This window comes from Enoplosus armatus, chromosome 6, assembly GCF_043641665.1.
Source record: "Enoplosus armatus isolate fEnoArm2 chromosome 6, fEnoArm2.hap1, whole genome shotgun sequence".
NCBI lineage: Eukaryota > Metazoa > Chordata > Actinopteri > Centrarchiformes > Enoplosidae > Enoplosus > Enoplosus armatus.
Window position 1 is genome coordinate 677124 of NC_092185.1, and position 12307 is coordinate 689430.

At 44.7% G+C, this 12307-nt stretch overlaps 1 protein-coding gene across 1 annotated transcript; it reads right to left on the reverse strand.

The window, feature by feature from the left end:
• syt12 (synaptotagmin XII) lies at positions 1–10260 on the reverse strand. Its single transcript, XM_070907969.1, has 7 exons — positions 10215–10260; positions 9417–9610; positions 8165–8569; positions 3482–3697; positions 1844–1964; positions 1325–1458; positions 1–252 (listed from the first exon to the last, which is right to left on the reverse strand). The coding sequence occupies exons 1-7, from the start codon at positions 10258–10260 to the stop codon at positions 79–81; spliced, it is 1290 nt and encodes a 429-aa protein (XP_070764070.1). The 3' UTR covers positions 1–78.
• Positions 10261–12307: the final 2047 nt, after the last annotated feature.

Below are 12307 nucleotides of genomic sequence, written 5' to 3' on the forward strand. Positions count from 1 at the left end.
CAAATTAGAGATGAAAGGAACGCGAAGAAGCCAGTGTTCTACTTGAAACAGGTCTGGTATGTGTGGGGGCAAAGAAGACTAGATCCTGCGCAGAGGGTGCCACATGGACACGGGCTTCCTCAGAGTGGCCAGCATCTGGTTCCAGTGGGTGATCCCCATCCCGCTGGCCTCGGGGCCGATGATCACGTGACCCAGGTTCTCGCCCCGGCCGTCGTCTGTGGTCTCTGCCACTGTCACCCTCAGGGAGAGTTCCTGCAAACAGCACAACATGGTTACACAACCTGCCGTGTCAGCATGACTCAGCATCTTCTTATCAGCGTGGGCCCTCCAAGTCTTTATGTAATCAGTTCAATGAACATGTGTAATAAAATGACTCACATTTAATGTTATTGCTGTTTGGTCATGTTTGGGCTTCAAACCTGTGTATAGACTGATGCATGTATTTAACACATTTTATACCACAGGAGGATTTTCATGGTGTTGTCATAGTTATGTTTGTATTGGTATTTTCAGCCCCACTAGCAGAGTGGCTCAATGAATAGAAATGTCGGTCTGTGAGTCGGTCCACCACTTCGGCCCTGAAGACTGAAATATGTCAACAACTACTCGGTGGGTTGCCATGACATTCTTGGACACCAGAGGATGAATCCTACGGACTTTGGTGGTCCTGACTTGTCCTGTGGAGTCACTACGACTTGTGGTTTTGAGTGAAATGTCTTGACAACTATTGGATAGATTTCCATGACATTTGGTCCACACGTTCACATTCATGCCCCTCGAACTCTGGTGATCCTCTGACTCTTCATCAGCGCCATCATCAGGTCAACACGTCCATGTGTCCAATACTTTGGTTTATGACCAAATACCTGCAGAACTGATGACGTTCATCAGCCTCAGCTGGACTCTGTGTTTACTGCTAGTTAGCTACTGTTAGCATGCTAACACGCTAAACTAAGATGATGAACATTATAAACATTATACCTGCTAAACATCAGCATGCTAGCATTATCATTGTGAGCATGTTAGCATGCCGAACACTTAGTACAGCCTCACAGAGCCACCAGTGTGGACGTCGACTCTTTGTCCAAATTAATTTAATGTGATTGTTTTAGATAATAATTTACTGATTTAACTTATCTAACCAGGAGCCCTGAGATACATTATCTCTCGTCTTCTTTTGAAAGAGTAGTTAACACAAAAAACATTTACATTTAACACAATAAATGTAAGGTTTATTATTCTGTTATATGTCAATGCTGGTTTTTTATTCTGTTTATCTTTTTCCTTGACCTAAATTCGAAAGTCGAATTGTCTGAAGTGTCACCTGCAGGACGATGGACGGCACAGAGAAGATCATGGCTTCATTGAAGATGGGGTTCGTGTCGTCCCTTTTGGTGGAAGTCTTCTTCTTGCTGATCTTCCGGCCGTCTTGCAGGAGATACACTTTGACAAACGGATCTGATAAGGAGAATGAATGAATAAGATGACGAACATTTTAGGCGTTTAAAACCCAAGCTACACATGCACAAACATACACTCCCGTGTAATAGAGTAGTCAGTTAGAAGCTCAGTCCTGTACACACGATTAGCTCTGTGGATGATGATGACAGTGTTTCAGTTGGTGACCTTTATCGGTACAATGTTAGTGTGGCACTTATCAGGACATTTAACGAGTCATTTAAGTCCCCTTTGCTTCTCTGGATGAGGATGAATGTGTCACAGGCTATGAGTGATTTTGAAAAATGTGGACAGATTCAGAGATAGACAGAGAGACACATTTAAACGTAGTTCTTACAAAGAGAAAGTAAAACACACACACACACACACACACACACACACTGACCTGCTGTGTTCTTGCCGTTGGTCCACACCAGGTTCTTACACTTGGCCACAACCACTGTGAGGCGCTCTGCTGTCGGCAAATAGCTGAGAGACAACAGGATCTCCCCCACTGCATCCACAGCCTGAGGAGTCACGGCAGACTTTAACATGTGATGCTTTGACAGGAAGCACAATCATGTTTCTGTCATATAGTGAAGCGCTGCAGAGCTTGGATTTGATCATTATTATGTGCTACACTGCTGACACATCCTTAAATTAAAGCAAGAAACAAATGAGCTGTGAGATGGAATATGATAAACAGGCGTATTAGTAAATGTAATAACACGTAAAATTAGTTAAACTCAAAACGCCTTTTAACATCATATGATTTCATTTTAATATGAACTTGTTCATTTCAAGACAGAATAAAGAATAGCTGCAATGTGTCCTGTCTGCCTCTTCACTGTCCAAGAAACTGTCCAATAAAAGTGAAAACGAAATATATGATAAAGAAAATGGCTAATTCAATGTTTCTTTTTTGTGCATAATCTTATAATATTGAACATAAATGCCTGTGCACACAGTCTTGATAGGGACTTTAATGATCAGTATTGCTTCTTCATCTGCACTGTCCTATGTTTAATATATTATGATTACACATGATGAATTGTAAATAAGAATAAAGGCATGTTAGATTTACTTTATATCCAGTACCCAGCGCATGTGTAACTGATGACTAACACACAATCAGGTGTCCTAATGTATGAAAATAATGGTGGAAAGTGACTCTGAATGTCCTCTCAAGTCCTGCACTTCAGTAGAATTTCTGTTTTTTGCTACTTTAAACTTCTGCTTCACTACATTTATATGCAAACACATTTGATGAGCTCACAGAATATACTGTTAATCATTAAACCAGTGGCTCCCCACCTTTCTGGCTCGTGACCTCTGTGATGTTTCAGACGTCTCTGAGCTGTTAGCAGTTCCACCAGAGAGACAGTTTAAACTCCTCACATGGTATCATTCAAATAATTATTTAATTTGAAGCCCAAAGAGGCAAAACAATAAGGACGAATTGTATAAAGTAGTTAAACTAGCTCCACCTGGAGCAGCCACAACATTGATGCATCAGTATTAACAATCTAATAATATCATATATAGAATAATATGTTATTGTCCTTTTTCTTTTGATACTTCAAGTACATTTTGCTGATGATGCTTTTGGACTTTTACTTGACCTATTTTCACGTTGGGGTATTGACGGAGTACTTTGTCTTCCAACAGTGTCAAGTTCTGCTGAGTCCATTATTTTCTTTTCCAGTCTTTTAAATCATCTATCATTTATGCTTGTTTGTGCTCAGTTCGACTCATGGTTGGATTATTTTCAGTGAGACTTAACTGGTAAACTTTTATCAGATACTATCAGTTCCATGTTGCAGGTAATCCACTCAACTTGACTTTGATTCTTATTTATTGAACGTGACGTGCAGTTCTGCTGAACGTCCAGCAGGGGCTCTCAGACACCTCCATGCTTTCTTCCACATTACAGTGTATTCAGTATTTAGATACTACAGTTTACTGTAGGACGGAGTACATGAAGTACATGCCATACTGTGGAATTCATTAAAGCATTATTTCACATGACTGCCCTGTAACTCACCTTGTTGACGTCCTGAAGGTAGAGCCAGGCGTTGAACGGTCTGATGGTCAGGTCCAGGTCTGACAGCTTGAGATCTGCTAGTCCCGCGCTGATGTTTCTCTCGTCAGCATCGATACCAAAAGCGGCGAATCTCAGGCTGTATTCCTCCAGCATGGCGGAGTCCATGGGGACGGAGTAGCGCTCATCAAAAATCACAGTGAATGCGTTCGTCTGGACCTGAGAGAAGCACAAGAGAGACGTGTTTACTTGGACCACCCCCCTCCCAGGTAGTGTCACTTCATGTCAGTTTGAGAGGCATCAACACGCAGGATGGTCATCTGAGTTCTGGGCGGTTGATTGCTGTTTATGACTTGAAAAGATTTGGTTTATGTTGTAACATCTGATAGCCTGACTCACTCAACACTTACTGCACCTATTTATTAACCGTGGTCCACACAGGCACAATGGATCCACGGTCTTACCTTACATTCCTTTACTTCCTGAAAGCCTTACCAGAGCATCACATACAGAATCAGAATCAGAAATACTTTATTGATCCCTGGGAGGAAATTATACAATAGACCTCCAACAAAGCAGCTATGTAGATGTTGTAAGACGTGACTCTCAGAGAGACTTCTACAGGCAGAGATTGGCCAGAATCATACCGTGTTGATGCGATGTCAGCAACGTGTTCTTTCAATCACAGCACCAAACATTTTTTAGAAAGTAAAGAATGTTTTCAATACAAATGTTCACTGTTATCAGCACCACAGATTATCTGTGAGTCAGATGTCTTTAAACTGTTCAGACTGTACATAGGTACGACTCCATACTGGCTTGTTGTTCATTCGTCTCTCATTCATATTTAGATACATAAATGTGCATTTCACCACTGTTTGCACTTCCTGGTTAGATGCCAAACTGCATTTTGTTGTAACGGTTCTTACGTTGTGCAAAGACAATAAAGTGGAATCAAATCAAATCAAATCTAATATCTCCAAAATGATCTGTGGAAATGATTTGACCAACCCTGAGGCAGCACCAGTCAAACCAGAGTGAAACCATGAAGCTGCAAAATGTCAGAAGAACACTGCAGAGAGGGAGTCATTTTAATAATAATGATAAAAATGTATTCATCATTTTTTTTGTTTTTTTGTTACCTGATAAGCGTTCGGAGTCTGCATTCTTGAGAACATGCAGCACATTACTGATATCATCCTGGAACAAAATCACCTGCACGGCACGACAACAACATGCATTGTGTGTTTGTGGAGTGGACTAGCCACCGCTCACTTTCTGTTCCTGGCAGCTGAAACAGCTTTTACACTGACAGACAGTCTGACTGCAGTTTGGCCAGCAGAGCTCACCATGACTACTGGATCAAAGAGAGAGACTCAGCTGCCAAAGTGACCAGCATTTGCCTTGTGGCTAATTCTGATCTCAGGCCGTCAGACGCTAAAGCACATGCTCAAACGAGGGCTTACAAAGCGGTCGGAAGTTACCAGGCAACTAGTGAATGTGCAGAGGGGAGTGGATTTATTAATAACCCCGTTTCACACCAGTGTTTGTTCTCGAAGTGTGAAATACAGTGAGGAATATTTCTTTCGTACAAACACAGTCAAACAGAATAAAACAATGCAAGCATGTGCTGTGTACAATAATGTGTAATAAAATGTATTATTAATAAAGATAATTGTGAGTTCAGAGCACAGGGTCTGTGAATCAGCCCGTGAGGCCGACCTCGGATCGCGTCTCGTATCAACCGGCCGAACAGCATCACAATGACACATCCAGCACCTACAGAGGGCAGACCAGGTCCCGGTGCTGCTGCTGCTGTGTGAATGTCTACATAAAGATAAGGCAGGATCTCTCTGCCAGCACAACACACAGCATGAGGCCGCCCCTGTGCTCCGTCAGGCTTATCGCTCGGGGGATAACAATGGCGACGTGTGAGGAGAAACCCAGGCTGAGAGAGGCGTGTGTGAGCCACAGTAGACCGAGACAGGGGCGCTCACATTATTACAGCAAAACCAAAGCAAGACGCAGTGACAGCAAATAAATAAGGAGAAGAAGAGAGGAGAGGGGAGGGAGAGAGAAGCTGTGTTGACCATCAGGGCGAGTGCAGCTGATGTCAGCATTTCCTTTGGTCTTCAGCACTCCTCGATATTAAAGAGGAGCCACTAAAGCCGCTGCATCAGTGGCTGCTTCAGTATTATTACACCCAGCCTCAACGCATTAATACAACTAAGCATCTCGCTCAGTGAGGGAAGCCCCGTCAGCCTGCACAAACTGTCCACAACCTCAGTCACACGAGGCTCACAGCAGGAATCAGTGAGAGCAGAAGGCGAGAGGCAGGACTGTCGCTGTCCTCCTGTTCATGTTACATTCAAGCTTTTATGAAACTGTTTTAGTGGGAAATTTCAGGAAAAAGAAACAAACACATATCTGACAGGAAGAGAATAAAGAATATGTGTCATGAAAATAAAAATACTCGGTCAGTTGACTTACTATCTGCTACTTTTTAAGATTATGATAGTAAAGCACAATTCTGAGAAACGTAACTGACTATTTTGAAAATATGGTAAATAACAATAGCAGTAAAAATATTTATTTTTACAGCAGTTTTCAAAAAGCTCAACAGATTTATCGTGCAATGAAATACAAATAATTCAGATTTTAAAAGAGAACAATTGAATAAGTTACGGTGAGTATTTTTATTTTGATCTTATCTTTCTCTCTGTAGGCTTCCACATGTACATAAATCCTCTATCACAACACATTTTATAGATAAATCATGATACAGAACATTTTCTGGGATATTAATTGAGAAGCGTTTCTGCTTTCTGACTAATCTGGAAAATGAAGTGAATGTGATGAAGAAAGATATTTACAAGATGGTTCATGCCGTCATATCAACACACTCCCCTTATTCTGTCGTGACTTCATCAACATTTAAACTGAACTGAGAAGGAATCACTCAAACAAACACATGATGCCACCCCCACCACCACCACCATCATCATCATCATCATCATCATCATCATAACCTCAGCTGGAGGGAAACACAGGTTACAGGTGACATTTCAAACTGACCTGAGTGACCTGAAAGCCAATCACATCTACTCCTGATAAAGGTACAGGAAGTGGAATCTACCTTCCTGACCACATGCGGCTCCCAGGGGGGGCTCGCCACTCAACTAAATGAAATGGGCTCGTTCCGTCAGACAGGAGAGGATTGGCTTGTCAAGCTGCAGGATGAAGCCTCTCGTCCCGTGGGACCAATCACTGCCTCTGTCTAAAATTCAGCCAGGGCTAAAATCTTCAACACAGTTCAAGCGAGTCAAAGCTGCCCCCCCGAGCGAGAAAGCTTCAGACGCTAGAGCCTCTCTCCCACAACGTCGGGAGCCCCTTTAATCTTCAGCCTTTTGCCCAAGTTCAGTCGTCACGGTCTAACTGCTAATTTCCCTCTGAGAAGCTGTTTCTTTCATTTTCTCTGCTCCAGCAGAAATCCACTGGGAGTTCTGCTGAAAGTGTCCATGTTGTACGATGATGGCAGCTAATGAGGAACTCGTTTAGTGATCATATGTTTGAAACGTACTAAACATTTATAGCCGTATTTGCACATTCACACTCACAAACACACTGAAGTGAGGATTTGCTGTTTTTCTGTTTCTTCACTGTGAATTTAAAACCTTTTGAATTTTGGAATGTTGGTGTGACAATCAACATGTTCAGAGACTGTCTGTCTGTCTGTCTGTCTGTCTGTCTGTCAGTCAGTCAGTCAGTCAGTCAGTCTGTGTGTCTGTCTGTGTGTCTGTCAGTCAGTCAGTCAGTCAGTCAGTCAGTCAGTCAGTCAGTCAGTCAGTCTGTCTGTCTGTCTGTCTGTCTGTCTGTCTGTCTGTCAGTCAGTCAGTCAGTCAGTCAGTCAGTCAGTCTGTCTGTCTGTGTGTCAGTCTGTCTGTGTGTCAGTCTGTCTGTGTGTCAGTCAGTCAGTCAGTCAGTCTGTCTGTCTGTCTGTCTGTCTGTCTGTCTGTCTGTCTGTCAGTCAGTCAGTCAGTCAGTCTGTCTGTCTGTCTGTCTGTCTGTCTGTCTGTCAGTCTGTGTGTCAGTCTGTGTGTCTGTCTGTGTGTCAGTCAGTCAGTCAGTCAGTCAGTCAGTCTGTCAGTCTGTCAGTCTGTCAGCCTGTCTGTCAGCCTGTCTGTCAGTCAGTCAGTCAGTCAGTCAGTCAGTCAGTCTGTCTGTCTGTCTGTCTGTCTGTCTGCTGTCAGTCTGTGTGTCAGTCAGTCAGTCAGTCAGTCAGTCAGTCAGTCAGTCAGTCAGTCTGTCTGTCTGTCTGTCTGTCAATGTTAACTAAACTCTCTGTATTTCTGTTGCCACCTGTAGACTAGTGGAACAGTGTGACACCGTGTGCATGCGTGTGCATGCGTGTGCGTGCGTGTGCATGTGTGTCCTCGTGCGTGCACATGAGACGAGTCAATTGGGAACCCTCTTGTGAAAAGACGGCCCTTTCCCTAAACTCTGCATCAGTAACCTCTCACTCTGACCCACTGATCATTCAGAGAGACCCAGCTGGTGCAACCCAGACAGGCAGGCAGTCAAGCTTTCACACAGTCCAAGTACTGAGTAGAACCACATCCTGGTACTTTCTAAGACACAACATACTCATATGAGCACAAGAAGACCAGAACCCAGCAGCCTCCTTACCCTTGTGACTCCCACATTGAGCTCCTCCGGCCCCAGGGAGACTCTGATGAAGCAGCCGGGGAAGTCTCCCTCCTCCCTCTCCAGCAGGTCTTTGCCCTGGTGCAGACTGATGTGAAGCATTCCCGTCCCCTGGCCCGGGTGCCTGGAGGGCTCAAACTCCAGCGTCACCTCCAGCTGGCCGACCGTGAAGTCGTGGCCGAAGTTGTTGGCGATGGAGGAGATGGAGCTGAGCGAGTCGGTGGAGATGGATCGGTTGAGCTGGGCCATGCCGGTCGGGTCCAGCTCCCTGCTCATCAGCTCCAGGTGGCCCAGGTCCCTGAAGCCGTCTGGGGTGTCCCCAAGTGCCAGGCTGGGTTTGCGGCTGGAGGTGGTGGAGGTCCGCCGGTGGTTGTTGGCAGCCACTCGCTTCAGGGAGAAAAATCTGTTACTGACTCAAAGTGAAGTACAGGAAGAACTCAGGTAATAGTAACGAGCAAATCTAAATGTTGTCCTGTCTGCCCTGTGAACTCACCAACAACAATGCAGAAATAACCATAACATTTAACCTGCAAGAACTGATCATTTTTGGGGGCAGCGGAAATACATGTCATCATCTTTTGAGCTGATGTGTTGAACTTGTGATCAAGCAGCTGCTTATTTCCACCTCCAGCAGTCACAGAGCAACATGATCCTTCATGTGGAGTCTTGTTTGAGTCACCTGATGGATGAAGTCTCCACCACCTCCTGAGGGAAATATCTGTCTCTTTAGTTGCTAAATGCTCCACTATGTGGATGATCAGGTAAGTCAAACTTATTTGGAAGTGAAAACAAAGGTGATCATTGAAATTACTGTCCCAAATTGTCCCAAATTGTCCCAAGTTATCCGGCTTGTGTTTCCTTTCCTGACAAACTTTGTTGTTGTAATGTCGCCGTGTTCCCAGATCTCAGAAATGACTTTGGTTAGTTCTTGTTATCATAACCGATGGCCACAATTAAGAGCCAAGTTGTAGTAAACCAGAATAATCTTCTATGGTAGAGACGTTCAGTCATGTTCCACTGAGGCTCAAGACTCTTCCAGGTTGAACTGGAAGCTGAACAGTCAATTAACAGAAAACCTTCAGGAAACGTTTCTCTGAAATCAGCTGCTTTCTCCAAGCGGAGACTGACTTCACCAAACCTCTCTCCTCCCTGTCTCAGGGGGAAGTTTTACAGATTTATATTTTGTGCACAATACTGATATTTTACATTTCAGCAGCATGAAATGAAAACGTACCTTTTGTCTGACTTCTGAGAAGGAGGTTCCATATTTTTCTTGCAGGTATCGATAGTCAAAGTTGGGGAAGGGGGACGGCGCGGGGAAGGTTCCAGATTTCCACAACTTCCAGATGTTGAGCCCGGCCACGGCCAGTAGCACTAAGAAGCCCACCAGGTAGATCCCCACCTCCCAGCCGGGTGGGTTACGCACCACTGAAACAGACACAGAGCAAGTGCTGAGACTTCCACTTCATCAATGGGAGCATAAAGTTTGGCCTCATAACTGTCTGTATTTCATATTTGATGGGGGAGTTTGATCACTGGTGGAAGTGCACTGTTTATTTTAAGACCAGTAGGAGTCTTAACAAGCAGTCGGCCCCTGTTTCCTTTAGCGCTGAGCATTGAGAGACTTTGGATGCATAAAGTTTTATTTCAATCAGATAATAATTTGGGACAGATAAATTGAAACGCCACTCAGAATTAAACGTCAGAGCATCTCATGTTGCGTTTTAGAGAGTCGGCTTTCTCAAGATGAATTGCATCTGTGGGAGGACTTTGTCAGCTTTATCTCTACTGTTTAAAAAAGGGATGAGCCAATTATAGGGCAAGTTGAAATGTTTTGCGACATCGACGGCCTGCAGCAGGAGACGAGGCCGGAGGGGTCGTAAAGCTTGTGTATAAAGCTGTCAAACAGACCTGAGAACAGCCTCAACCTTCACAGTCTGATACACATCCTCACATATAGTTACAACATGCAGAGAAACACTGTGGAGGAACATGCCGGAACTGCCTGTGACATCCAGCGGTGTCCACTCACCGCTCAGATGGTAGCCCGATATGTCCCCACTCTGAGCCGAGGACATGGTGCTGCAGCCAGCCTGAAAAAAGACATCCAAACAACAATCTGTTCAAGTGGCTGAAGTCCGACAGCTGCTGCTGGACCACAAAGAAAAATCACAGGATTCATTCAAAATGGCATCATGGTTCATCATCCAGAATAAAAGTTGGGTTCATTTTCCTCTAAAACATATTGAATATGCAGCTGAGGGAACAATTCCTTCTGTTTCGCAGAGTGTAATTAAAGTCGTCCTCTCAGTCTCAGTCTTTTGCCTTCAACATGAATCAGAGTCAATGTGGCCAAACGAGCCAGCAATCCACGAACAGGGTGCATGCACAATCACAAGGGGTGTCAGGGCTCTTTTCTACACACAGTGGGGGCCAACAGAGAGCCAACAGTCTGCAGGTTTTCATACCAACTAAAGACCACCCAGTGATTACCGCTCCTTCAGGTAAAGGGGGAAGAACCCATCAGTGAAACCCCTCCCTGAGGCGAACGGTTCAAATGAAAACCTGACCTCTGTCACGTCTGGAGTCAGTCAGACGCTTTGGACACTCAATCATCCACCCAGACCACCTCCCTGAGAGGCGACATCACTTCACTTTGCTGCAGAGACAGCAGTCATTCAGAAGACCACAAGAGGCTGCGAGTGTCAGGAAAACCTTCTGCTGAGAACACATCAGTCCTGTACAGTCATTCGACTGAAACCAGAAGGATACGGTGGATTTCAGGGCCCTTCATAGTCTGGGGCCCTGGGGACCATGGTCTTCAACAAGTAAACACCTGACTGCTGACCTCCGGGAATGAAGGGCACGTGTTCGAGCCTCAACCACTGCTGTGACCGTCAGTTAATGTTAATGTGTTCAGTTCACAATAAGAAATCCTCCTTCCTCAAAAACAGCAGCGAGGATGTTTTTCATGAGACAAAAGAGAAAAATATTCTCTCTGCAAACTGCAAACTGCAAAAAACAGAAATAAACAAACGATGGGCGCTGGTGTGTGACTCACCGCCCCCCCCCCCCCCCTCGCTTGTTGGAATCTCCCCATGTCTCGGTGGCTCGGGGGAAACAGGAGCATTACACTAATGATATAGAAAAAGGCTGGAGGGGGGGTTAGGTGTGTGTGTGTGTGTGTGTGCGTGTGTTGACTCAATTCTGCTGAGCGCTCTGCAGACCACAGCCATGCAGGCCAATTAAAGTGGCTGACGCAGTGCAGGGCCCACTGACAGCTGCTGATAAGCTATTAGCAAAGCATGGGGAATCTCTGGCAGAGAGGGAAGCACTGAGCACCCAGTGTTTCACACAGACTCAGTAAACAACAACGAGGCTTGTGGGCTGCCTCAGTGGCCTTCAGGCGGCAGGATACTGACAATGAAGTCCAAGCGGCCTGAAATAGAAATCCATTTGAAAACAAGGAGGCACGCTCTCACTGCAGCTTCATAAAGTCTGACACAAAGAGGTCAGTGGATTTCAGCAAAGTCATCTGGAAGGTTCCTCTACAATCTTGTTGTCTGACAGGCCCCATCTGCTGGACTCATCACATTATCTTCCCAACGCGTTTATTTCAACTGATGTGTGGATATACATTTATTTTTCGACTGAATCATAATTTCTATTTTGTCAAATCGAGGTTCTCCACAGTCTTTCCCTGTTGAAACCCCCTCTGGTGTACAAGTACCACTGGTTGGGACTCACTTCTCTAACAAACTCAGAAAAACAAAGATAATGTGAAGGATGAAGAGCTTGCAACACAACCACCACTACTGCAAATGTTCTCAAAAGGTCTAACAAGTGCCTTTGTTCTGTGTAAAAAAGTCTCTGCCAGCTGAAGCGGCTCTACAGCTCAGAGGAGGTGGCGTTGTTGGATCACAGAGAGAGAGCACACTCACAACACAAACCTCAGATCGATCCAACTTCCTGTCTGGAGGCGGGTTTGAAGTGGAAAATAAAAAATAAAAAATAAAAAAAAAGTTCACATCCACACAAGTATGAAAGAACATCCACGCAAATAACACAGTGCATGTTCGCTTATGTGCAGACCGGAGAGCGTTTTCCAGCCTTTCCTGTTTCCCT